Source organism: Macaca nemestrina, chromosome 14, assembly GCF_043159975.1.
Source record: "Macaca nemestrina isolate mMacNem1 chromosome 14, mMacNem.hap1, whole genome shotgun sequence".
Classification (NCBI taxonomy): domain Eukaryota; kingdom Metazoa; phylum Chordata; class Mammalia; order Primates; family Cercopithecidae; genus Macaca; species Macaca nemestrina.
Window position 1 is genome coordinate 48,716,756 of NC_092138.1, and position 27,121 is coordinate 48,743,876.

The 27,121-nt window shown below is 42.0% G+C and overlaps 1 protein-coding gene across 6 annotated transcripts in view; it reads right to left on the reverse strand.

Moving 5' to 3' along the window:
* Window positions 1-371: 371 nt before the first annotated feature.
* LOC105489062 (stabilizer of axonemal microtubules 1) overlaps window positions 372-27,121 on the reverse strand; it is a 120,338-nt gene continuing 93,588 nt past the window's right edge. For 5 of the 6 annotated variants that reach the window (XM_011753694.2, XM_071077842.1, XM_011753693.3 and 2 more), the window contains 3 exons: window positions 22,796-22,975; window positions 13,624-13,826; window positions 372-1,540 (listed from right to left, as the gene is read on the reverse strand). In XM_011753694.2, the coding sequence (XP_011751996.2) occupies window positions 537-1,540; window positions 13,624-13,826; window positions 22,796-22,818 (1,230 nt within the window). In that variant the 5' untranslated portion in view covers window positions 22,819-22,975 and the 3' untranslated portion in view covers window positions 372-536. The remainder of the gene's footprint in view (window positions 1,541-13,623; window positions 13,827-22,795; window positions 22,976-27,121) is intronic. The other variant, XM_011753698.2, reaches the window with a different exon arrangement.

The following is a 27,121-nucleotide window of genomic DNA, read 5'->3' on the forward strand; positions in this document are numbered from 1 at the left end:
GACCAGGCCCAAGGCACCTCCACCAATACTGACACACAGTGGGGATGCTAACGTAAAATTTCCCAAAGGTCCCAAGCAATACAGACTAATGTCTGCACAGCCAGCACATGGGTGTAAACACACAGAGCTACAGATTCATTCCCCCCAAAATAAAATTTATTCTTTGGTGCTTCATACTTGGCAAGGGTTAATCATTATGTCCGTGCATACAATGATTAAATTAATAAAATACATCTGGATTAGAGAAAACCTCAGAGACCAATTTTGATTCCATAAGCACAAAGTAAAGAACCTGAAACGGAGTGGGGATGCAGTAAAGGAGAAGTTAAGGGGAGTTAATTAGCCGGTGATTAAATGTCATTTTCCCTGAGTCAAGTAATTCTCATTTTATTCAAGTGCTCTGGAAGTGGTGAAGGTTTTTTTTGTTTTTTGTTTTTTTCTGTCATTTTAGGGAATTCTTTTTTTGTCCAACAAATAATTCACAGTTGTCTGCTTTTAAAAGTACTGTGTAATTCCTAAATTACAATTTTTCAAAATCAGGCTGACACTTCCAACTTCCTCTGGCTGGGGTTTTCTGAATCATCCACAGAAAGATGGCTGCTCTGCTGAGAGCCTGCCTGGGAAACCGGCTTGTATATCCTGTGCCCCAAAGCATCCACTTCCTCAAAGGTGTAGCCAGGAGGCTCAGGATATGAAGCTAGGCACCTGCTCATTTCCTTGGGAGTAAAGCTGATGGTGTAGGTGGTCTGGCCTTCCACAGGGACATTTCCTCGAGGGCCAGACCAATGAGGCTTACAGCTTTTGGTATTGATAGGTGGGTGGGGCACATAGTGGGCCCGAGTGGTGGTCAGGCAGTCCAAGGGCTCGGTGGGAAAGTCCAGCTGGGGAATGGGCTTGACTGGCTCTGTGCGCATGCTGGACCACTGCTTGTAGTCATCCTTGGTGGTGGAAGAGCCTTCAAAGCGACCGCTTTTCCTAATCTGAGGTGCAGGTCGGCAGGACCGAGCTGGGACACCCTTAGGGTATGTGTAATGGGCCTGCACTGTTGTCAGAAGATCCATGCTGTCTTCAGGAGGGACGTAGGTGATGGGAGCTTTGGAGAACATCTGGGGCGTTGGCCAAGCTTGGTACTTATCTCGAAACTCAGTGGTGTTAGAGAAAGGCATGTCTAGCCCAGGGGGCCTGGCTAGAGGTTTCAAGCTCTTAGCAGCCTCACCCATCAGGCCCCGGTAGGATTGTTTATGAGTGGTAAGGCTTTCAAAGGGGATTTCACAGGGCCTGAACTTCTCTGCTTCGTGCACAAAGCGCTTCTCCACGGGGTGGGCCACGTAGCTCATCTTGTAGTTAGTCACATCCTCCAAAGGGATGTTACAGAGCTTTGGCATGGCCAGAGGTTTACAGCTCACAGTCTTCACAAGGCCTTTTATGGGGTAATCGTCCTGGTGTGTGGTCCTATTATCAAACCTGACTGATGCTGGCTGGTATTTGTGTTCCAGACGAAGTGGCTGTCGCCTTGGTTGGTTCCAAGGCAAATAATCAGCTGAAATTAAAGCAGAAGAGGTAATTAATAATAAATCAAGTCAACCAACTTGCATATATTCTACAGAGCCCGAAGGTCACAAGCCAGTCTCCAATGAAGTAGTCTTTGAGACAAAGGAACGACAGAGCACATCCCTGCTACCACTTGATATAGTGAGATAGGCAATTCACAGCCCACCACTGGCAGGCCACCAGCCAGACGAACTAGGCCTACCTGGTCATCTGTGGGGTGACAGCCCACTGTGTCCCTGTAATCCTCACATCTAATCCACATATATCAAATATGCTACTCCAAAGGAATAGGGCATTGTATTGGCTGGTGAGAGAAAAGTGGCTGCCACTTGTATAAAACTTATTACATAACAGGCAGTGTTCTAAGTGCTTTATATATCAACTCACTTAATCTTCAGACTGTCCTAATAAGGTGGGTACTATCAATGCCAGTTTTATAGATGCAGAAACAGATGCACAGAAAATGAGAGAATTTGTCCCAGCTCACTTGGCTAGAAGTGAAAAAGCACAAATGCAAATTCAGACCCAGAGCCCACGATCTGACCCACTCTACTCTCTGGTTCTAACAATTAAGGAATACCAACTACATGTCAGTCAATTGTGCTCAAGTCTTTCCATACATGATCTTGTTTCATCTTCACAATAACCCTTTGTGATGGGCATGATTCTCTCCATTCTACAGATTTCTAAAACAAGGCTCAGAGGAGCTAAGAAACTTGCCCGAAAGTCACATGGCTAGCGAGTTAAGTTGGAATTTAAACCGTATTGTTGACTCCAAAGCCATGTTCTTCTGATACCTCATATCACACACTTAAGGGCATTATATTTCCAGATAGAGTAAAGGTGAAAGAAAAAAATAATCAAAGGGAAGATTTGCAGGAGGAAAACAACTTCAGAATGTTTGAAGAATGAAAAGAATTGGCCATTCTAGATGTCCATCTCAAGAGGAACCTCTGCTGTGGGGCTAGAACTGCCAACACAAAGGGAGGCCTGGACTCCAAGGAAATATGCAGTAGAGATGGCCTCCAGGCATCTTGAGGACCAGACACTGTCTTCAGACAGCACTGTAAGCCTTTGAAACTGACTTTATCACACAGACCCTCAGGGCCAGCACTAAGACTGAACGTCTAGGTGAGAAAAATGGGACGACAAACCATGTGATTCAACTGCCTTGGCACTGCTGGCATTCTTTCAAAATACTTGACTGACATCCAAGACCTAGGTTGCCCCACTGGGCCCCATAAATTACCAGGTTTAAAGTAGCACTAGTGAGCCCTCTAAATCTATAGGGAATTCTCTTGCTTACCACTTTACTAAAGGTTAGGGAAAAAAGCAGCTTCCGAGGAGCCTTAGGTATGTACACCAACACTAGTGGAGTCCGCAGGCACAATTTGTAACAGCTTTATTGAAGTCTAATTTGCATAATAAAACGTACCATCTTAAGTACACAATTTAGTGACTTTTATAGAGTTGTATATCTATCACCAAAATCCAGTTATAGAGTATTTCCATCATGCCAAACGTACCAATTATCTTCATTTGTAGTCAGTCTTTACTCCCATCTCCAACCCCAGGCAACCATTAATTTGCTCTTGGTCTCTGTATCTGTGCATTTTCTGGACTTCTCATATAAATAGAATCACCCAATATGTAGCATTTTGCATCTGGCTTCTTTCACTTAGTGAATGTAATTGAGGTTCATCCATATTGTAGCTTATATCAGTAGTTTACACCTTTTTATTGTTGAATATTACATGATACCAAATTTTGTTTATCCATTCACCAATTGATGGACACTTTGAGTTGTTTCTACTCTTTGGCTATTATAAAAAAATTCTGCTATGAGCCTTTGTCAAGAAGTGTGTGAACATATATTTTCATTTCTCCTGGGTAGATACTAAACTGAAATTTCTAGGTTGTATGGAAAAATCTTATCTTTAGCTTTTTTTAAAAGATACTGCCAAATGTTCTCAAAGTGAAGAAGTAGATGTGCCATTTTACATCCCACCAGCAATGTATGAACATTCTCACTTCTCCATGTCCTCATCAACACTTGTTACCATCTGTGTTTTTAAATTATTGTAGACATTCCAATGGGTATTTAGTAGTATCTTGCAGTGTCATTTACATTTCTCTAATGACTAATGATGTTGAGTATCTCTGCATGTGCTTGTTAGCTCCTCATGTGCTTTCATTGGTAAAATATTGAAATATTTTGCCCATTTTAAAATTAGATTGTCTTATTGAGTTTGCATATTCTTTACATATTCTAAATACAAATCTTACACCAGGTATGTGATTTACAAATATTTTTTCCAAGTCTATCACTTCTCTTTTCATTTTCTTATTATTTTAACAAAACACTCACCTGACACCTGACCCTTTTCATTTTCTTAATGGTTTCTAAGTGCCCAAAGGTTTTGAATTTCAATAAAGTCCCATATATAATATCTTTAATAAATCATGCTTTTGATGCCATATCTAAATTATTTGCCTGTCCCAAGATATCATAGATTTTTCTCCCATGTTTTACTTTGAAATATTTATAGTTTTAGCTATTACATTTAGGTTTCTGACTCTTTTGAGTTTGGATGAGGTAATTTCATCTTTTTGCATGTGGATATCCAACTATCCCAGCACCATTCATCAAAAAGACTATCCTCTCCCACACTGAAGTGCCTAGGCACCATTGCGAAAAGTCAGTCACAATAGGCACAAAGGCTTATTTCTGTACTCTCAGCTTAGTTGCATTGGTCATTTTACTTGTCTTTATGTCAGTATAACTGTCTCAATTGCTGTAGCTTTATAGTAAAGTTTTATAATCAGGAAGTTTAAGTTTTTCAACTTAGTTCTTATTTTTCAAAAATACTATCAGCTATTCCAGTTTATTTTGATTTCATACATAAAACCTAAAATTACTTTGCCAAGTTCTAAAAAGGAAAAGGAGTCTGCTGGGATTTTGATAGGAACCGCATTGAATCTACAGATCAACTTGGGACAACCCTACCTTAATAGTACTGAATCTTCCAATCCATGAACACAGAATGTCCACCATTTTTGTTCAGATTTTAATTTCTCCCAGCAATGTTTGATAGCTTTCAGCATACAAGACTTGCACTTGTTTTTTTACATTTTATTCCAAGTATTTTATTAATTTTGAGGCTATTAGAAAGAGAACAGTTTTCTTGACTCCACTTTGACTGTCCATGCTAGAATATAGAAACAATTGATTTTTATATATTGTTCAGTACTGACATCTTGCTGAACTCATTTATTAGTTCTGGTAATTTTTGTGGACTCCTTTGGGTTATCTGCACACAGGATCATGTTGTCTGAGAATAAAGACAGCTTCGCATTTTCCTTTCGAACCTGGATACATTTACTTGTCCGCTTGCTTTTCTTACATTATTGCACTAGCTAGAACCTACAATACAGTATTGAGTTGAAGTGGTGAAAGCTGACATCCTAGCCCTTGTTCTCAATCGGGGGAAGCCATTTACTCTTTCACATTAAGTATGATGTTTTACAAGTACAGATTTTTTTGTGGATGCCCTTTATCAAGCTGAGGAAGTTTCCTTCTAGTCCTAAGCTTGTTGAGAGCTTTTATGAATGTTGAACTTTGTCAAATGCTTTCTCTCAACCAAGTGGCTTTTTTCTGTTACTTTATTAATGTGGTATATTAATTGGTTTTCTGATGTTACACCAACTTTAAATTCCCAGAATCCCATAGTTTTATAAATATTGAGTCTGTAACTGTCTTTTAAAAGAAAAATTACCTTTTTAATGATTTAAGAAGAAAACAAATAAAAGTATATATTTAATACCTAATTACATTTACCAGTATGCTTTATTACTTTTTATAATATACTTTATTACTTTTGTGCTGCCATCTGGTATCATTCCCTTTTAGCCTGAAGGATTTCTTTTAGTACTTCTTGCAAGCTAGGTAGCTGTAACTTATCTCCATCTTTATCTGGGAATGTATTTTGCCTTCATTATTGAATCATAGTATCATTAAATATGAAATTCTTGGAGGATAGACTTTTTTCTTTCAGTACTGTGAATATGCAACCAACTGCCTTCAGTCCTCCATTGTTTCTGAAGAGAATTTAGCCATTAATAATGTCATTTTTGGGCCAGGCGCAGTGGCTCACGCCTGTAATCCCAGCACTTTGGGAGACTGACGCGGGCAGATCACGAGGTCAGGAGATCCAGACCCTCCTGGCTAACATGGTGAAACCCAATCTCTACTAAAAATACAAAAAATTAGCTGGACGTTGTGGCGAGCGCCTGTAGTCCCAGCTACTCAGGAGGCTGAGGCAGGAGAATGGCGTGAACCTGGGAGGTGGAGCTTGCAGTGAGCCGAGATTGCACCACTGCACTCCAGCCTGGGAGACAGAGCAAGAATCCAGCTCAAAAATAATAATAACGTCATTTTTCTGTATGTGATGAATCATTTTTTTGCCTCTTTCCAAATCTTTGTTTTTGGCTTTCAACAAATTTGACTACGTTGTGAATAGATGTGGATCTCTTTGTACTTATTCTATTTGGGTTGTGCCATTTGAATGTATTAATACACATTTTTCATAAAATTTGGCAACTTTCAGCAATTAATCTAACATTTTTCTGCCCCCTTCTTCTCCTTTTCGGGCCATCATTACGAGTATGTTAGTACACTTTATGGTATTCCATGAGTCTGAGTTTGGACTTTTCCCTTAATTTTTTTCTCTTCTTCAGATTGGGAATCCCTATTGAACTATCCACATTTTTGCTGATTTTTATACCAGTTCAAATCTGCTGTTGAGCCCCTCTAATCAATTTTTTATTTTAGTTATCGCCCTTCCAACTCCAGAGTTTTCATTTGGTTCTTTAATATTTCCCGTTACTGATATTCTCTATTTGATGAGCAATTGTTGTCATACTTTTATTTATTTAAACATGCTTTCCTGTTATTCTTTGAACATATTTATAATAGCTACTTTGAAATATTTGTCTGCTAGGTCCAACATCTGGGATCCTACAGAGATACTTTCTATTGACTGCTTTTTCCCCTCCATTCATGGGTCATACTTCCCTTTTTCACGTCTTACAATTTTTTTGTGTAAAACTCAACACTTTAGATAATATGCTGCAGCAACTCTGGATTCTGATCCCCACTGGGAGTTGGTTTTACTTGTGTTTAGTGGCTTACCTGCACTAATTCCATAGAGTCTTATCTTCCCTGCAGTGTATGGCCACTGATATTTTTGTTCATTTTTTTCTTTTTAATCTGTTTTTGTTTTTACTTTGTTTGTTTTGAGATGGAGTCTCGCTCTTGTTGCCCAGGCTGGAGTTCAGTGGCACAATCTTGGCTCACTGCAACCTCCACCTTCCTGGGTTCCAGTGATTCTCCTGCCTCAGCCTCCCAAGTAGCTGGGATTACAGGCACCCACCACCACACCCAGCTAATTTTTTTTTTTTTTTTGTATTTTTACAAAAACAAACAAAACTTCCTGACCTTGTGATCCGCCCACCTGGGCCTCACAAAATGCTAGGATTACAGATGTGAGCCAACATGTCTGACTTCCTAAGGGTCACTCTGTCAGCATAGTTTAGTGGTCAGCCATGACTGGTCAGAAGTTAAACTTAAGAACTTTAAGCCAGTAAGGCATTCACACTTTGCCAATGGAACTGTGTGTGGGTTAGGAAAAACACATAGAAAGATCAGGCAGTTTATAAGTCTGATTTGGCTTTTACTTCCTACTGGGTTTTCTCATGTCTTCCCTGCACAAGAACTAGGCCTAACCGGGGATGATTAAAGATGATGAGTTGATAGATGGGCTCCTTTCTGATTTCCCTTGAGCCTGCACACAGCCTTGCCCATGTGCACAACCTTCTAGACTACTCAACCAGAGATGATGAGTTGATAGACGGGCTCCACTCTGATTGCCCTTGAGCCTGCACACAGCCTTGCCCATGTGCACAGCCTTCCAGACCACCAGGAACACATATGAGCTTATCAAGATCCACTGTGCCTATCTCATTCTCTGGATCTCCCTTCTTAAATTCCTAGCTGGTTTGCTGGTCTGTTGGTTGCCACAACGAGCACTGCAGCCTCAGACTAACTCAGAAGTTGTCTTCCCTGATTTCTTGCCATTAAGATCACTGCTGTTTTTATTGAAACCCCTGGGTATGCACTGTATTCCCAATCAAGTCAGGCCCCACTGACAGCAGAGCTGCTTGTTTCCACAGACTAGCCTGCTGAGGCAGAGCCACTACACAGATGAAACAGTGGGGGTGGGGATGGGGTGATGGAAGCAGCCCCAGAATAAAACATCACAGACGCCTAGTGTTAATAACCAAGGTGCCATAGTTTTTCTTTAATAAATGCTTCTCAATTTTTTGCATACCAGTGGTTGATTTCCAGAGTCTAGAAATGGTTGATTTTCACCATTTTGTCCAGTTTTGTCATTGCTTTTTGGGAAGAGGATTTGCCAAGCTCCTTACTCCTCCACTCCAGAAGTCCTGATATCTACCCCCACCACCCATCCCCCAGCACACTCTTCAGTTTATTTTAGGCTGATAATACTACCAACTATTTATCCAAAATTGGCTTCATCTTAATTGAAAATCTACTCTTTCTCCAAGAGCTATTAATGGCTCTATCTGCATCTTGAAAGCATTAGGGGGCCTTGGAGGGAACCATCTTGCTGAATATAAACCACATGTTTCCTCCCCACCCCCGCCCCCAGACTCTAGGCCTCACTTAAATGGAGGCATCTACCTGTAGAAACCTACACACTGCCTCAAGGTACTTGGGGGTGGGGAGGACAGGGCTTTTCTGGCTCTCTTCTGTGATGGATGAAGTGTTAAGAAAACAGGTTTCTAAGCTCAAAGTTGCCTCATGTGATTTCTGATACCCAACAATATAGTTGAAACCACATTGTTATCCAAGACTCCCGACTTCCTCCACCCAGCATTTATTACCAAAAACCTCCACAGGACCCTGAAAAACCTCAGAATTTCACATGACAAACTATTCACACGCCAGTAAAGCCCTTCAGGGCCAGAGTGTCATGTGGGTAATTGGCAAGAACTTCTTTAAAACGGATTCCATTCAATAATGTGCCTTAAAAAAAAAAAAAAAAAAAAAAAAGCTAAACCTAAAGCTGAGCATCAAGTAATTACACTCTCAATCTTTCCAATTGCACAGTGTTTTGAAAATGTCACAAATTACAACCAAATGCTGCTAAAGCATATTTTATTGGTGGTTTTCTGGACCCCAGTAAAGGTGCTGGCCATAGAGTGAAAAGGGGAAAAAAAGATTTCATATTTTTTCTGTGGAACAAATGTAAGCAGAGTATATAGACAAAATCTAGATGGCAACCATTGAAACATGTATTTAATAACCTTGGTCTTTGGTTTCTTTTTGGGTGGTGGAGGAGGAAGAGAATCAATGTATGGTCATAAAACACGAACATTGTTATGGAAAAGACTTACTAAAGCAGCAAATTTTCACAAGGCACAAACAAGTCACCCAAGGGGTGATATACCAAGAGATAAGGGTGTGACCCCTCACAAATGCATGGGGTTATTAAGGACTGATCCAACCACATGGTAAGTGGCATGGGCCTTCTCAATCCTCACTTCTGCTCCTGGCCAGGACCCATTGGGTAATAGCCTGGATAGGGATTTGTGTAGATGTTCCAACCTCTGTCACCTGGAGCCCTTGTAAACAATGGTTCAGAACCATTCACCCACTGATTCCCTCACTTGACACAACACCCTTGTAAACAATGGTTCAGAACTATTCATCCATTGATTCCCTCACTTGACACAACACCCTTGTAAACAATGGCTCAGAACCATTCATCCACTGATTCCCTCAGTTGACACACTTTGTTGTGTTATCCCCTGTGTTTGATGATGGGAATACAGATGTTGGGCATTTAAGGCAGTTTGGGAAGCCCTTCCATCACAGGTGAGTGACAGAACAAATAAACCACTTCAACTAATAGAATGTAAGTATTTGCTATAGTCTGAATGTGCCCCAAAATTGATGTGCTGAAACTCAATCCCCAATATTGTGATATTAGGAGGTGAGGCCTTTTGGGAAATGATTGCATCATGAGGGCTCCACCTTCACGAATGGATTAGCACTGCTATACAATGGCTAGAGGGAGCCAGCCGAGGCCCTTTTTTTCTTCTGGCTTTCACCACATGAGGACACAGCAACAAGGCACCATCTTGGAAGCAGAGAACAGACCCTCACCAGACACCAAACCTGTCAGCACCTTGATCTTGAACTTCCCAGCCTCCAGAACTGTGAGAAATAAATGTCTTATTTATAAATTATTCAGTCTCAAGTATTTTTGTTATAGCAGCACAAATGAACTAAGAAAGTAGTATTCACAAAAAAAACCTCATAAGACACACATGTTGCTAACTGGTACCTATAGGTTCATCTAACTATAAATATGTTTCCTTTAGCTACATACTGGTTTGTTTTAAAATCGGAATTGCAGAGGAAAATATGAAATCCAACCTCAAATGCACATGTTCCAAGAACAAAAACCCTGTCCATCTATGCATGCCTGGTTCTGAGCAGTCCAGTTGAGACTTGACTGGTGTTCATTTATCAACTCTGTTTAAGTAGGCAAGCAGTTAACAGGTACCAGAAGTTTGAGGAAAGTGAGAAAGAAAATAGGATTTTCTCAATTTTAACTTTGTCAGTAGGGAAGTCAGCCATTATATTAGTCAGTTCTTGCACTGCTATAAAGAAATGCCTGAGGTTGGGTAATTTATAAAGAAAAGCAGTTGAACTGGCTCATGGTTCTACAGGATGTACGGGAAGCATGGTAGCATCTGTTTCTGGGGAGGCCTCAGGGAGTTCTACTCATGGTGGAAGGCAAAGCATGAGAAGACATCTTACACGGCAGGAGCAGGACAGAGAGAGTGAGTCGGGAGGTGGGGAGGTGCCACACGCTTTTAAACAATCTTAGGAGAACTCACTCACTATACAGTACTAAGGGGGTAGGGGGGTGCTAAACCATTAGAAATCACCCCCATTATACAATCACCTCTCACCAGGCCCCACCTCCAACACTGAGGATTACAATTTGACATGAGATTTGGTGGGGGCAGAGACCCAAACCCTGTCAGCCATGATTCAGTTTAAGCTGTGGAATATTCACTCTTCTGTAGTTTGAAGAGGACAGCCTGAGATGTAGCTATACAGACAAAGGGAGAGACAGGGGAAACTGGCAGTGAAAGAGATTAAAGAGTACTGGTGGGGTGTGGTGGGGTGCGTGCATGCATGTGTTTGTGTGTGTGTGTGTGTGTGTGTGTGTGTGTGTGTGTGTGTGTTGAGTGGTAAGTAGTTTCCTGGGGATAAGTAGGGAGGATTTCTCTTTAAATACTACATGTAGACCTCCTCCATCCTTGCCAATCCCCAAGACAAGCAAGGAGCATTTTTCACTCGCGGACCTCTCCCTGCACCTAGGGAAAGGTGGAAGACAAGGAACTGAACTGACAGGCAGGAGCTCTGAAGAGTCTCTCCCTATACTAAGATTCATAAACCAACAGGGCACACAAAGACAGTGTAGAGGAGAGGTGAGTCCGCCACTGGATATGCCCTATCAGAGTCCCTTATCCCCTCCACCAATGGTGGAAAGCGCTTACTGCAGTTTCATTCCTCTATCCCACTTGCTCAATGTCTGTGGTGCCTTATTTCTGGTCTTCTTGTAAACACTGGATTAAAAGGGAGAAGAATGCATTCAGTAGAGGCAAAAGTGCCCCCCAACACCCTGCCCATGGTCATACACCTGGTTGTATGGACTACCTGTGTAGTGCCTGCTGTGAGAGGGTAATTGGCAAAGAAAAAGACAAACAGATCCCTGCCCCTTGGAGCTTACAGCCTGGCCATTATAGGAAGCATTAAAAGTACACAATGAATGACAAGACAGGGGAGTGCAAGGCACCCATATAGCATCCAGTCTGACATAGGGAAGGGCTCAGAATGTGATCTTTCAGCTGCTAGCTGAAAGGGTAAGTGCTCGATCAAGGAAGCAGAAGGATTCTATGTAGAAGACATCACATGTGCTAAACAAATGCCCTGAAGCAGAAAAGAAATGTAGGAAGGGACCTGAAAGAAGGCCCTGAGGCTGGAGCAGATGGGCTTAGACATCAGGACCTCCAAGGCATCAGAGGAGGCAGTCAAGGTTTGGGTTTTTATCATAATAGGATCATATGATTTGATAAAATAATGATTTTATCAAATGATTATCTGAGGAGTTTCATACACAGGAGAGGTCAGATCAGATGGCCATGTTTAGAAGACTGCTCTGCTCCCTTTCTGTGGAAAATGGGTAAGAGCTGACAAGACTGGATATATGCTCAGGTGTGTGCCCAGGTATAGACATGCAGAAAACAGGATTATGGCTTTGCCAGGAGGAAATAGCAAAAGGGCTGAAGAGAGAGGGAGTCTTGGCTATCAGTAGCAGATGGGCTCCAAAGATAGGCCATGGAGTAGACTCCGTGGGGGGGGGGGGACAGACACAGGAGGGGCTGGTGGTAAGAGGGAGGGTTGAGATGTCAATGGACTGGAGGTCCCAACAGGGCCAAGGACTAGCATGGTGGGAGGAGATAAGAGGACAAGCTCAGAGGACAGGATGCCAATGTGCACAAAGGCTTCAGAAGTGGGGCCATTTCGGGGTATGATAACATTCAGAATATTAATCAGTTTTTGTACTGCTGACAAAAGGTGGCTCGACCAAAAGTAGCCATGGGTGAGTGTTAGAGGAGGAAGCTAAAGAAAATAAAAGGGCAGAGCTCAGGTTGCTGAAGAGGCCCATGCCAATCCAGTCCTCAGTTCCTGGAAGACTCAGAGAAACTCAACGAGGCGCAGGGTCCTCCAGGATGACAGAATTAGAGGCCCTTCTAGGAGCTCACATCCCTCCAACCTCACTACCTCCACCACCATCTTCACCCTAAATGCTTGGCTTCACTAAAGAAAAGTGGCCCCCTCTCTTCACAGCATTGAGAGGTCTGTGAACTGTTTAGCATGTCCTCCTAGGGCAAAGGTGGGTATCATAAGCATGAGTTATTGATGACAAACCTGGTCTCCAGTCTCATGGTCTCAGTCTTTGCAGCTGAGCTCCATAGAGTGGCTGTCTGCTAGCACAACACATATGACCACATATCCTGTCTCTCCGCTAGGCCAGAAAGTCGAGGGCAGGCCATTATGCTTCCTTCAGTTTCTAGGACCACACCTCGTAGGTAATATCAATAGATACTCAATAAAGAAAGAAGCAATCCTGTTTATATAAAGTTCAAAACTGGCAAAACTAATTTAAGGTAAGGTATTAAAGGTTAAAATAACGGTTACATTCTCGTTGGGGAGGGTGACAGAAATGGGGTAGTAATGTTATATTTCTTGATCTGGGTACTGTTTACATGGATTTGTTCAGTGCAAATTTATTGATCTGTATAATTATAAATTGTATACTTTTCCATATGCATGTTACATTTTGATATATTTTTTAAACACGTGAATGATATATTTTTTAAACACGTGAATGAATCAATCACTTAATCAGTGGTAGAAACTAACTTAGCTTGAACTTGAAATGCTTCCCCCAATATAGGATTCAAACTGCAAGCTAAGGCAGGGGTTGGCAGATATTCTGTATAAGAGCCAGGTATTAAGTGTCTTATGTCTCACAGAATGTGGTGTCTCTGTCAACAACTACTCAACTTTGCTACTATAGTGCAAAAAGTAGCCATTGATACTGTGTAAGTGAATGAATATGGCTGTGTTCTAATAAAACATGAACACTGAATTTTGAATTTTATATCATTTTCACAGTCCTCAAATGATAGCCTTTTGATTTGTTTTTCAATTATTAAAAAAAAAAATGTTTAACCTTTCTTAGCTCTCCAGCTATACAAAAACAGGCTGCTGGCCAGATCTGGTCCGTAGGAAGTAGTCTGCCAACTCTTGCACTAAGTGACTTTGCACATTAAACACGTTTCCTGGCCCGCACACAGGCTCAGCCTGTCCTTCCCCCAATCTGCCCCTCTGTGCTCTCCCACCTTTATAAGTAGGCAAATACTCCATCTTGTTGCTATATGGATATTTACTGTCCCGAGGTTTGATGGGGTCCACTCGACAGACAGTGTAGGGATTGTAATCTTTCTTATACGTCGTGAGCAAATCCATATTCTCTTCACTTGGGACGAACTGGTCATACTGGTGGGCCTTCACTGGTGCCACTTTGTGAGGCCCAAAATCTCTCCTGTAAGGAAGCAAGTGCATGCTGTTGGGGTCCTTGGCTTGCAATAAGGCTTATGTTTTCTGCTCAACCCAACTCTATAAACATTTGCTGAGAAGTCATGTTCTACTCTACCTGCCTTCCCCGCTCCCCTGAACTGTTTCTCCTCTATTTCCCACCTTCGGGAAGGGTACCATCAATTATGTCTCACCCAACTCAGACACCTGTACACATCTTTGACCTCCTTTCCTCACGGCCCCAGAGCCTATCATTCACCAATGCCCCTCCACCCCATTGGTCTTTCTTTCCCCTTGGTCCAGACCCTGACCATTTCTCACTTGGATCAGGTAACAGCCTGCCACCTGAGCTTCCTCCTTCATCCCTACCACTTCTATTCAATCCCCATAATGTGGCCAGAATAAACTCTCTAAATAGAAATCAGATGGCTTTCCCCAGTTTAAAACTCTTCCAGGCAAAATTCAACTTCCTAGAATAATTTATAAGCCTTTCTGGACCTGGCTCCTGCCTTACTCACCCTTGTCTCTCACTATCCCCACCCCACCTGAGCACCCTGCACTCCAACCACAATGTCACTACTTCTACTCCTGCGCTCTCCACCTTCCTTCCACCCAACCCCTTCATTGTGGAGCTAACTTCCTTTCAGGTACCTCCACCACCTTCTCTGTGTTCCCAAAAGCTTCTCCTGCTAATGTTTATCTCCTTCTTCTGCTTAGCCTACAGAAAACCCAGAAGAGGAAAATAGCGAAATAATTGGAGACCCTAAGTCCTTCATTTCTCTGCTATCTGGTGTCAGCGCCCCCATTATTTCAGGGAGTACCAAAACAACAGGATCGAAAAAGTATAATGGTCTTCACTAAACAGGAAGCAGTCCCTCTCCAAAGTATCCCAGATAAAAAGGCCCAGATGCTCACTGCAATGCCCACCAGGAACCGCCCTAAGGAGCCAGGGCTTAGCTCAGACTTGTGTTGCCCTCCAGGGCACTCGCAACTTCCCACCTCTCAATGCTAACATTTCCCTCTGAAGGGTGTCTGCTTCACACAACGAACTGTTTTTGCCTGGAACCCATTTATTCAACCGGACAAAGGGAGGTTAGATTTTCCCTGATGGTGCTTGCCAGAACAGCCCTGTCAAGGGAAGGGGAAGGTTTCCGGACAGGAAAACATTAGGCCCAAACACCAATAAAACCCACTTCCCGGCCAAAATCTGGAGCAGCATTACTGAGCCATGCTTGACTAGCAAAGGTAACACGCTCCACTGTAACCTGTCTTGCGTGAATTATACACATGATTGTCAGTAAACCCGAACCGGGTCCTGAAAATGCTTGGTGGGATGGGAGGAGGAAGTTAGGAAGCAGGAGAATTAGTCTCTCTAGGGCTCTAAGGAGGAAATGGGAGATGCTTCAGTTGAACTCCCCTAACACCCTCTGGGTAGATTTAAAAATATATCTTAGCAGCAGTTATAGGACATTCAGCCTGGACTTCCTTCGTAGGGGCCCTGCTGTTAGCCTGAAGTGTCTGGAAGCTGACTGTGTATATCGGGGCTTATGGAGGGAATGGACTGAACAAGAAGCCAAGGGTCAGCTCCTATTTCTACTGTTCTCAATGAACAAGTACTACACCCTGGTGTCTATTCAGCACTAAACCAATTGTAACAGGGAACTAAGAGGGTAAGTCCTTAGGCTACAAAGACAAATGGAAATGCCCAGAAAACTCCATCTGAAAACCAGCTGAGTGGAAAGGGACTCTTGGTCAGAGAGTGTACATTCTAAAGGGAGTGCTCCCAAGGGAAGTTGAGCTCTCCTCACTCCCAGAAGGGATGGACAGATTTCAAGGCAGCCTGAGACCACACATTCCTAAACCCTTACAAAAGCCTGTGCTCCGTGATGGCTACCTAAGCCTGCACCCTATTCATTTCCAGGGAGTATCAGGAGGTACCAAGGGCAAGCAATGAGGAACAAAGCTGGGTGCCTATGGGTGCCTGAGCTGCTGCACTGAGCCCACCCAACCTCAAAGCACCTAGGAATGCTTTCCAGCTGTAAGCCTGCCACTCTCGGGGACCCTGCACCCAGAGTCGATGGCAGGCTCTTCTTCAGTTACTCTGACCAAGAGGACCAGCTTCCTCTCAGGCATGCCGCAAAAACCTCCCTTCAAAGGCTGCCAGCCTCTTGAAAACTAAAGCACATTTACTGCCCATCTCCCACGGCTTCTACTGGAAAAGAGCAGACAAAAGCCCACAACCAAATTCACCAGTTCACAGACCATTCTGAAATTGGTTTCCCGAAGACAAGAGCCAATCATCTTTTCCAGTAGAAAATTTAAGTTCCTTTCTAAGTATTCCTCTATGGTTTAATTTATTGATCAGCTATAACTGAGGCAAATGACTACGGGGGGGTGGGGGGAGGCAATATCTACTTCTTAAGAGAAGAAAAATTTTAAAGTTTGACTTTTTTATAACCTACCTAAACATAGTTACTGTGGCTTAGGAGTGAATTTAATCAGAATTTATGTGTTTCCTCATTATGTTTTTATGTTGAGAACATTCACTGAAACCTGTCATTAACCACAACATAACTGCATGTCCCCAATCACACATAATCTTATAGCTTTTAAATTCACGTAAAAGAAAAGTCTATATTTTAGTCTTCCCAGAATTGCTCAAACTAACTAGCTTTTCTTTTTAAGAACACTGGATCTCCCCTCTCTTTCTGTGGTACATTTCCCAGTCTCTGTGCACATGTGACGTGAACCAAGAAAAAGAAACTGGTGAGAGAAGTAAGTTTCTTTTTGGTAAGTAGCTATAAAAGTTATAGAGTAGGGAAGGCCAAGAGTTAAACTCAGAGTTAAGTGAAAGGTTGGAGTGGTCCTGCTGGGGAAGTCATAACAACTTGACTTCAAATCATTTGGCAAAGCTGAAGAAAGGTGTTTGACAAGACTCCGACAAAAGGAAAGAGGAAATAACCTAACAGTGAGCTAGGGTCCCGAGCCTGCAGTGGGAAATGAAGATTTTCACCATGACAAAAGGGCCATGCATCACATTTTTAAAACCTGTTTTTAATGTTTATTTATGCAAACTTCAAGATTTGTTAGTGTATCCAAGTAATCAATTATATTAAAATGGAATCCATCTTAAAAGGAGTTCCTCCTCTTGGCCAAAGCCAACCTCTCTCACCCCTGCCCTCTTTCTCGGGAACCTCATCTATAGACCATCTCCTAGGCCATGCTTTTCTCTCTTCCTCCCTACTGCCTCCTTTCTCCACTGAGTGTTATCTCCCAGCTTTAAAGGTAAAGAGCAAAATAAGACACAATCCTCACTGGGCTCCATTCTCCTCCGGTTTTCCCTTCTCTCTTCCGGAAAGTGTTGTCTACAAGTACAGACTTGCCTTCCTCTCCTCATGTCCCACCCATCAAATCTGATTCCCCTAACTCCTGGATACTCCAAGCATCACTTGTTTTCCAGACCCAACCGCTGCTTCTCATCCTTATCCCACTGGGCTTGTTCAAAGCATCCATCCTCTCACTCAGTTTTTCAATTCTCTCTCCCTTGACTTCTGCGATACCACTCCTCATGATCTTTTCTCCATCTCCTCCATGGGGTTCTGCTCTTTGTCAGTTGATTTGACTTTGTCACTTCTACAGGTAATTCTCAAACTTCCCAATGTCAAAAGGCACACTTCTAGAGAAACCATTCTCCCATCCTAGGCAGCTTGGGGAGTCCATCCCAATGTGCTGCAAAAGATCCTTGGCTGAATCACAGGGCTTGATTCATGCCCCTGGTCCTTATGGGACACAGAGTCTGCCTTACCTTCACTATAACAGATGGGATTCCAAGCCCATGCACTCCAGCATCCAAGTTAAATAGCACCTGTCTTCTCCTCTGCCCTCTGAGCCCCTCAACTCCTACTAAGGCTGAGGCAAATATCTGTCACCACTTCATATAAACTCCAGACAAACTATTTCAAATGACGTTAAAGCTCTAAAAAGGTGGATTCTGGAGAGAGCCAACAGGTGGAAGCAGAAAATGGCACTGTTTGAGGCTTCATTGCTTAATTTTCCATTAACTATTTAAGATTCAAAGCTTCTAGCCTAAAGGTCAGCTCCACTCTGTGCCAGGCAGGGCAACTAAAAGGCAGATCTCTATTGATTATCTTTTCTTGACTACAAAACCAGAGGGCTGGCTGGGCATGGTGGCTCATGCCTGTAATCCCAGCACTTTGGGAGACCGAGGCAGGCGGATCACCTGAGGTCAGGAGTATAAGACCAGCCTGACCAACATGGAGAAACTCCATCTCTACTAAAAATACAAAATTAGCCAGACGTGGTGGCACACACCTGTAATTCCAGCTACTTAGGAGGCTGAGGCAGGAGAATCACTTGAATCCGGGAGGCGGAGCTTGCGGTGAGCCCAGATGGTGCCACTGCATTCCAGCCTGGGCAATAAGAGTGAAAATCCATCTCATAAAAAAAAAAAAAAGAGAACCAAGTTTGAGGCAACCACAGTTGCTGGAAAATGGTAAAGAAACCTGGAAATGAGAGAGCCAAAGACAGGAAGCCCTAAATTCTGTACATAAACTGGGCCCAAATCTCTGCATGACCTCACATATATGGGGTAGATTTCAAGCTAAAGAACTGAAGTGAGATTTGAGCTGCCAGCCAAGACACAGAATTTGCATTGTAAATCAAATCAGGTTACCTGACTGCTAAAGATAAAAACACTTTTTAGAGCAATGCATACAAGTATCTAAGGTGTCCACAACATAACAACATTCTTACTGTACAAAAATCAACCCAAAATCTGACCCATGCTCCAAAAAAAAAAAAAGATAATTATGGAGACCAACTCCAAGCAGACCAGACATTGGAATTAGCTGACACGGGTTTCAAAGTAGCTTTTTAAACCATGCTCAATAAGGAAAGTAAAGTAAGGCCATAATGAATTAAAAGAGAGGAAATCAGGTAAAATAAATAGAAACTAGATAAAAACAGAATCAAATGCAAATTCTAAAACTGCAAAATATGTGAAGTAGAACATTCATTGGATGGGCTTAAATCACAAAATGGAGATAAGGGAGAAAAAGTTGGTGAAGTTTAAACTAGATTAATAGAAACTATCCAATCTGAAGAACAGAGGAGGGGAAGAAAAGACTGGGGAAAAGAAATGAATAGATCATCCATGAAAGAAAAATTACTTGAAGAAATAACGGCCAAAATGTCTACAAATTTAATCAGAAATACAGCATAGACAATTCAAAGGCTCTGAGATTGCCCAAGCAAGTCCAGTGCCGAGAACTCTATCTGCATTGTGTTCACACTAATTCTCAGGCCCAGGCTATGGAGGCTAAGTATATGCCCAGAGGTACAGCTCTGAGTAGGAGAGTCAAGTATCTATTTGAACAAATATATATATATATACAAAATTCAATGGGTAGTGCAAGACTCAAGCCTGCTACTAACTCTCTTGTTTCTTTCCTGACCTTTGGAGAGGATACCAAATGCCCTTTCTCTCTTAGCTCTTCCCTCCCTTACTCTCCTTGGTTTACCAAGCAGTCTTGTCTATAAGTGATAGAGTTGATGCTACCAATTCCCTGCCCTCTGCCTTTCAGCCACACCCATCGAGTCTGAACTCAATTCTATCTCCTCACTCTGTGCCTCCATTCCACTCTACCCATGGTCCCACTCCCTTTAGGATAAAGGTCCAACACCATTGAAGACTCACCTCTTTCTTCCGATGCTGTTCATTTTGCCCATCTTTAGGGAGCTGGCTTAGCTAACAGAATGTCTCAAATTGGGGTCCCAGTGTTTTACATGTCACCATGCTGATGGGGAAATGAGGCTTGAAGTGCAAACCTCTTACTCATAAATTGATCTCAGGTCTATCTGAACTAAAGGCAGATTCTACACCAGAGAATTACCAAGGGCTGCAAGAAAGAGTTTCACACTAAAAATGCCTGGAAATCACAAGCATTCCCCTCATGGCACCTGCTGTAAATCCCCAAGATTTATGGTCAGTAAGAGTTGTGTGCAGCTGTAATCATGCCTCACGCTGGGATGATAACCTTTCCAGAAACCAGGTGTTTTTTTGTGTGTGTGTCTGGGCTTAATCACCAAACTCAGCAAAGCCCTGGACCACGTGACTTTTTCGTTCAGCAGGTGGGAGCCTCACGTCCAACATCAGAAACTAAGCAAGGTCAATGTTTAGATAAAGAAGTGGGTGGGATGTTCCAGTAATAAGAGTTCTAAGAGCAGAGGGGTGACGACAATCCGTGCAGACACAGGGGTATGCAGACACGGGGCTGCCGCATCCCTTCCCCTGTAAGCCTCCAGGGAAACACCAGATGGTAGCTTCCCTACATTTCCTGACAGTGGCATAATTTTGTTCTCAATCTACGAAAAATAGTGCCCGTCATGGCAGGCACAGGGTGGAGAAATAATGAAATTGTGGTAGAAAAGAGAACACAGATGTCTTCTACTCATTTCCCCCTTACTTCTCTTTTTAGGGTAGGAAATAAAAAGAGATTCATATCTGCTCTTTTTCCTCCCTGTGTATAACCTTGATCCTGCCACTTTTTCTTTTTAAGACCCTTATGTTCATTAACAGCTTATTTTGGAAATTCTTGCACAGTCTGCTTTCCCCTACTTTAGCCACACTTGAGGTACATGATATTCATTGTTACTCTGGCTCCGGGAGAGGCAGAGGGGCCTTCTGGGTGATATGTTTATTGTTGTAAGTGACACAAGGCAAGGATAATTTAGGACAGGTCAGAGGGTAAGTTTTTGTTTAGCGAAGCACCATCAGGAGGAGGGAGGCTATCTGGAGTTGCATCTGGGGGCCTCAGAGCTAGGTGCTGGGGCAGGGCTTCCGCCCTAGACCAAGGGTTTGTCCTCATTCTCCTAAGCTTTGGGCAGCTAACAAAGCAACCTGCACCAACCAACCTTCAAATCATCCCCGTCTATACTTTCAGAATAGGAAATATATCAATGTCTGAAGCCAACTAGACATCTCACAAAGTGTTCTTCATTTCCTGCAAACTGGATATAAAGAGATAAAAAGACCCACCCCTGGAGACCGAACAAGATATTTGCAAGCCACCCCTCAGTACTACTCTTATCCTTTCCTACTGATTACATGTCCCTTATACAGGTGCCTAGGACTCTTACTCGGTGTTGACCAGGGCTTCCTAAAACAAAAGCAATGCTCAGAAATGGTTCACACTTCTTATTATGGTCTTCAGATTCTCAGAGACAAAGAATACTGTTTTCCTGGCAAAATGAAGCCCAAACTTTAGTGTTCATATTGTTTAATAAATCATAGGTTGAAAAAACAGCTGCATAAACTACAATGTTTTAATACATCAGGACCCAGAAACACTCTGTTTAAACCAAATCATTTAAGATGATTTGGAACACTCTGTTTAACCAGAGTGTTCCAAAACAGAAACACTGTTTAAACCAAATCATTTAAGATAAATGGTTAGAATAAACATAATCATCTGGCCTTAGCAATATAGCAAAACCTTATCTCTACAAAAAGTTTAAAGAATAGTTGGGCATAGTGGCCCATGCCTGTAGTCCCAGCTACTAGGAGACTGAGCGGGGAGGATCACTTGAGCCCAGAAATTCAAGGCTGCACTGAGCGATGCACACCATTGCACTCCAGCCATGGCTACAGAAGGAAACCTTGTTTAAAAAAAAATATTTTTAAAAAGTGGCCTGATTCAACTCAAGCATCAGACAAGGCCCTCAACTCCCTCTCATTCTCAAGCCCCTGTCCAGTGGTTTCCACTAAGCTCAGGAATCCTTTGGCTCCATTTCTCCCATTGTGGGTGCTCCTACCCCATTACCCAGACATGGACTTCCTGTGGATTTAGAAGATGGCAGTGTTGTGTAGAGAAGAGTACCTCCAACTCACAGTCTCAAGAGATGTTTCCAGTCCTATTCTGGAGCAAACCTGAAGGCAGAATGAATTAGAATGGTTCTGCTTCACCTAAACCATCTGGGACCTTTACTAGCACAAAATTATGAACCAAAGGGGAACAATAGGAAGAAAAGTCACCAAGTCTGAGGCACTGATGTGCAAGCACTGTGCTGGAACAGTCAACATTCACCATCATCTCCACCTCACAGCAACCCTGCCCTTTACAGGGATGAAGAACAGGGAAGGCAGAGAACACATCAATCTTTCAGGGCTCAGCTGAGGACAAAACTATACAATCTGAGACTTCCCAACTGCACTCAAAGATGTTTCTGCTCTACTAGATCACCAGTCACAAGTCACTCACTGAGTTGTCCACAGCAGAATCTGCAAGAGCCTTGCCTGTAGAACAACTCTGAACTGACAACTTTTCTGCACCCCCTCAGTACAAACACCTCTGCAACACTAATATACTGAACTGTGTGGCTCAGCCTCCGCACAGAACTAAACAACCTTAGTTTGGGAGTCAATAATAATTTAAAAGAAAAACATTATTTGTTCACATTTCTTGAAGAACATTCAGGAGAACCCCAATTCAAAATTTACAGCATAATCTTAAGGGGAAAAAAAAGCTTACTTTTTCTCTATTGCCAAGTTCTCTTTCACCACCACCACCACCACCCGCCACCTACCCAAGCTGGCCTGGAGCTTTTCATGTAACAAAGCCCAAAACTTGCTTTTCAGCAACATCCCCCACTCTTTCCATCCCTTAAATATTTTTCTTAACCTCCAATCCTTTATTATATAAATTAATCCAGCCTTTCCCCACCCTTTACTTCAGCAAGCAAGAATCCTTTCTCTTTAACAGAAAATTTGGAACAAACTGAGAAGGCTCATAAATGCAGGATTTTCTCTCAGAGACATAGTACATTAAGGCATTAATATTACATGCTGATACTGCATATTAATACATTAGCACTACACATTAATATTATACGTTAGCACAGCATGTTACTACATTAGTGTTGTATGTACCTGCATACATTAACACTGTTTGCCCTCACCTTGATGTAGTCAGGCCTTCCATTGGTATAGACCCTTTCTGGTATTCCCGCCTTGGCTTGAAGGACTCTCTGGGCAGGTAAGAGTGATAGCAAGGGTAGTTCTCGGTATATTCGGAGAGAAGACATGGTTTCTCTGTTTTATCATAAATCTTGGTAGGGAGATGTGGACAGTGATGCCGCCTATAAAAGACACAGAGTTAGGTTGATTACCTTCTTGGGAGAAATAAATTCAATTTGATAAGAGTACTTCTGCCAAATGTGACTCAGACTGCAAAATCATATGACTGCCAACACTGAAGACCAGAATTCAACCCTTACTTTTTTCCACTAAACTATGTGAAGTGGCCAGAATATAAAGGTAGTCTGTAACTACAATTGGTTAATAAAAATTCCTTGGATCACAGAATTACACACAAGCTATTACAGATGCCACACTGCTTGTGTAAGCATGGAAATAATTCCATACTATAACAGAGAAATGGCTGTGTCCCCAAGCTCTCCGAGTGCCACCCAGCTGTCTCAGGTCCTCCCCTGAGGTCTCCCAACAGCCCAGGAATTCAGGGCTTACTACTGACCCAACAGGGTGCTCTAAGGCTCTCCAATAGGGCCAGCCAGTGTCTTTTCTAACTGGTTGACTCCTGAGTCAACTCAGAATATCATCAGTGTACACAAATGACATCATTTAAAGCAAAACCACCTTAGTTCTGAGTCCACCAAACACCACCGACTATGTGAAACCACTTTCACATCGAAAGTCTCCCTCATTCATTCTTTCAGGTCTCACCTCAGTTATTACAAGCCTTAGAAAGACTTTCCCCAATCATCTTATACCCAGGAACCACCTCGCCGTTGCACCCTGTCTCCCCACCAATCTTCCCTGCGTGTGCACATATTTTCTCCCATCACCCTGCGTGTGCCTGTCCCATCACTTACAGCTACCTGTGACTGGCATGTCTGTTGGCGAGTTTGTTTATTGTCTCATCTGTCACGCTCAGGGCCTTTATCAACCTTGTTCACTGCTACACTGTACATGTACATTGTACATTTTTCAACCTTGTCCACTGTTCATTGTACATGATGTACATCTCTATGTATCATATCCTGAATTTTTCATTCAGTAAATATTTACTGTATACTAGCACATTCAGTTAATATTTATTGAATGAAAGACTGTGTGCATAAGTGAATGATTAAATAAAATTTATGCCTAGGGATGAATTGAACAAATGATAAATAGATAGTATTTAGCAGTTATAATTTATAGTGAGTTTTTCCATTTTACATGCTTGGTAGTAAATGAAACTTACTTACTTACCACTTACAGCTGGACTGAGGCAGCTGTTAAAGCTGTCAAAAACTAAGTGAAGGCAGTTAATCAATTTTGTATATGCCCACATACAATCTTCACAATCCAGCTGGGCTCCCTCTCATCATTAGGCACCAGCACATCAGCAAAAACTCCATGCTGGTGTTTTCCAACTTAGCTACCTTCAGGAATGGCATAGAATTGTTTTCTCATTTTCACACTGAACTGATTTTTAATCACAGAAACTAAAATGCAATACTTTGGGGCAGTACATGGGGGAAGGGAGATAAAATCAGAGAAAGAAACCAAGAACTCCCCACTGCTCTAATGTAAAGCTATTTTCCAGGCAACAGCTGGCATGCTGCTCCTGTTAGTAAGTTCAACCTTTTATATAAATATTACTGCCACCACTGTTGTTACTATGTACCTCTCTTCAATCTACTCCCCAGAGAAAAATCATCAACACCTGTACTGTTCACATGGCTAGAATTGCATATTAACAAGTACCATTACAGATATCCCTACTTATTTTCTTCTCACCTATAGATTTGTTATCAGAAATGCCTTAAGATGGCATGAAATTGCCTCATTTACTTTTTATTTGTATTGTAAAAGCAGTATTGATTCATGGTAAATATTTTAGATATTCCTCATCATTGACAAGGAAATCTTTCACAAATATGCCGTCCTTATAGTATGAATATCTAAATTTCACAATGTTAAATACAATAGGTAAAAGTTTGGTTTTTCTTTTTCAGAATGCACATTCTTGGCATTTAATGTACAAAGCTATGTATTTCTGTTATACACCTTTAATAAAATATCTCCTAATTGTTGGCACATAAATTGAGTGCTTTAAAGTATCTTTTGTACATTCAAGAGATAAATTGTTATGTGTGCATAGTAAACAACCCATCTCCCACAGTAGATACATGTTAAGTATTATTGCCATTTCTGTGCTCACAATCGGTCCAACTACCTGAGATCTCAATTTGAGCCAACCAGTACCCTATCTTTTTAGGATTACTACAAACCTCAAATCAAAAGCCAAGAAGCACTGGCTACCAAAAATACCTCTGCATGTATATTTTATTCACCCACACTCTAAAAGAAAAGTCAAGATTTTATTCAGGATAACTTAGTTTCAGGCACTTACAATAAAACAGGCTCCACAGGCAGAGTGGTATTTTCCCTTTTCAGTGCCCCTGTTTTTTAAACCGGTAAAACTACTTTCATATAACCCCCTTTCCATATTGTTACTTTTAAAAAATGTAACACACTATAAGGATTTATTCCAAAAGAAAAATACATTTAATGGCAAAATACTGCAATATGATCGGCATCATGAAAGGTGATTTCAGTAGAGCAACAAGCTTCTACCCAGACATTGATGTTCCATTAAATGGAATCATATCAACATATTTATAGAGCAGACTTTGACTTATTGCTGGTTAACTGAAACCTTGTCTCACTTTGAAATATCAAAAACTCTTATGCAAAAATAAATGTTTCATTGCCTGAGTGTGCTCATGGAGTCATCTCCTTTCCCTACCTGCACCATGAACGCCCTGAATACCCCTCTCAGGATACCCAGCACCATGTCTTCTCACTGGTGATCTACCCAACCCTCATTAACCAGGAATCCCTCAAGGATAAAGATCAAGTCCGACATCTTTTTGTTTTGGAAGCTAGCCAATATTATATATGTATTTAATAGATGGATGAATGGTGTATAAGAGGATGATCTGCTGAAAGAAAGATATCTAGAAGTTATCAAGAAACAGAAAATAATTCGTTCTAACATTAGTAGAGTCAAAAAGGTAAAGACAGATTTCTCAATGTTTAAGAACCAATTACTATCTAAAGAAAGTTTGTAGAATTGCCCTGCCTAGGGTATTTAAAAGGAAGCCTGGAAGCCGTGATCCAAAGAACTGAAACTGCTTCAAGCTCTGTGATACTTGTGTCATTCCAAGAGCTCCCCTCACCACCTTGCTCAGGTACACCCGCAAACAAACCCAGATGGAGCCATAGACCAGGAAGGAAAAGGGAGAGAGGAGGTTTATCTAGCCTACCAGAACAGAACTCTCTAAAGTCTTTCCACTCAAGAATTCACAATTCCCAGGGGTCAAAGGACATAACACTGACTTTCTGATACTTGGAAGAGAAAGTAGTAGAGACCTTACGATGGAACCCAGAAATAATTAACAATACTTGATTCTGAGCATTGGCTCCAAGCTAGAATCATAGAATTTTTTTTTTTTTTTTTGGACAAGGTCTCACTCTGTCATCCAGGCTGGAGTGCAGTGGTGCCATCACAGCTCACTGCAGCCTCAACTTCCTAGGATCAAGCAATCCTCCCACCTCAGCCTCCCAAGTAGCTGGGACCACAGACATGCAAAACCATGCCTGGGCAATTTTTGTATTTTCTGTAAAGATGGGGTTTCACCATGCTTCCCAAGCTGGTTTTGAACTCCTGAGCTCAAGCAATCCACCTACCTCAGCCACACAAAGTGCTGGGATCACAAGCATGAGCCACCACACCTAGCCTAGAATCACAGAATTTTTAAATGGAAAGGGGGCATAGGGAATATCTGTTCTTGTATCTCCATTGTGTTATGTAGATGAAAAATCTGAAGTTCAGAATGGTGTACGTGAACCAATCATAGATATAGGATAGGTGTTTATCACTTCCAAATGACCAGGTACACTTCCTGACATACAATGAGCTCAAGTCATCTATGACTCTCAAGCAATCCTAGAATGGATAACAGAACTTTAAGAATGTAACAACTGCACTGGTACACCGGTAAGAAAAAAAAAGTTAAAAAAAAAAAAGAAGAAGAAGAATATGTTCCTCTAGAATAACATCATCCAATGGAAATACAATGCAAGTCATGTCATATATGTCATTTTTAATTTTCTATTATAGTAGCGATATTAGAAGGGTAAAAAAAGCCAGGCATGGTGGCACCTGCCTATCGTCCCAGCTGCTCAGCAGGCTGAGGAGGGTGGATCGCTTG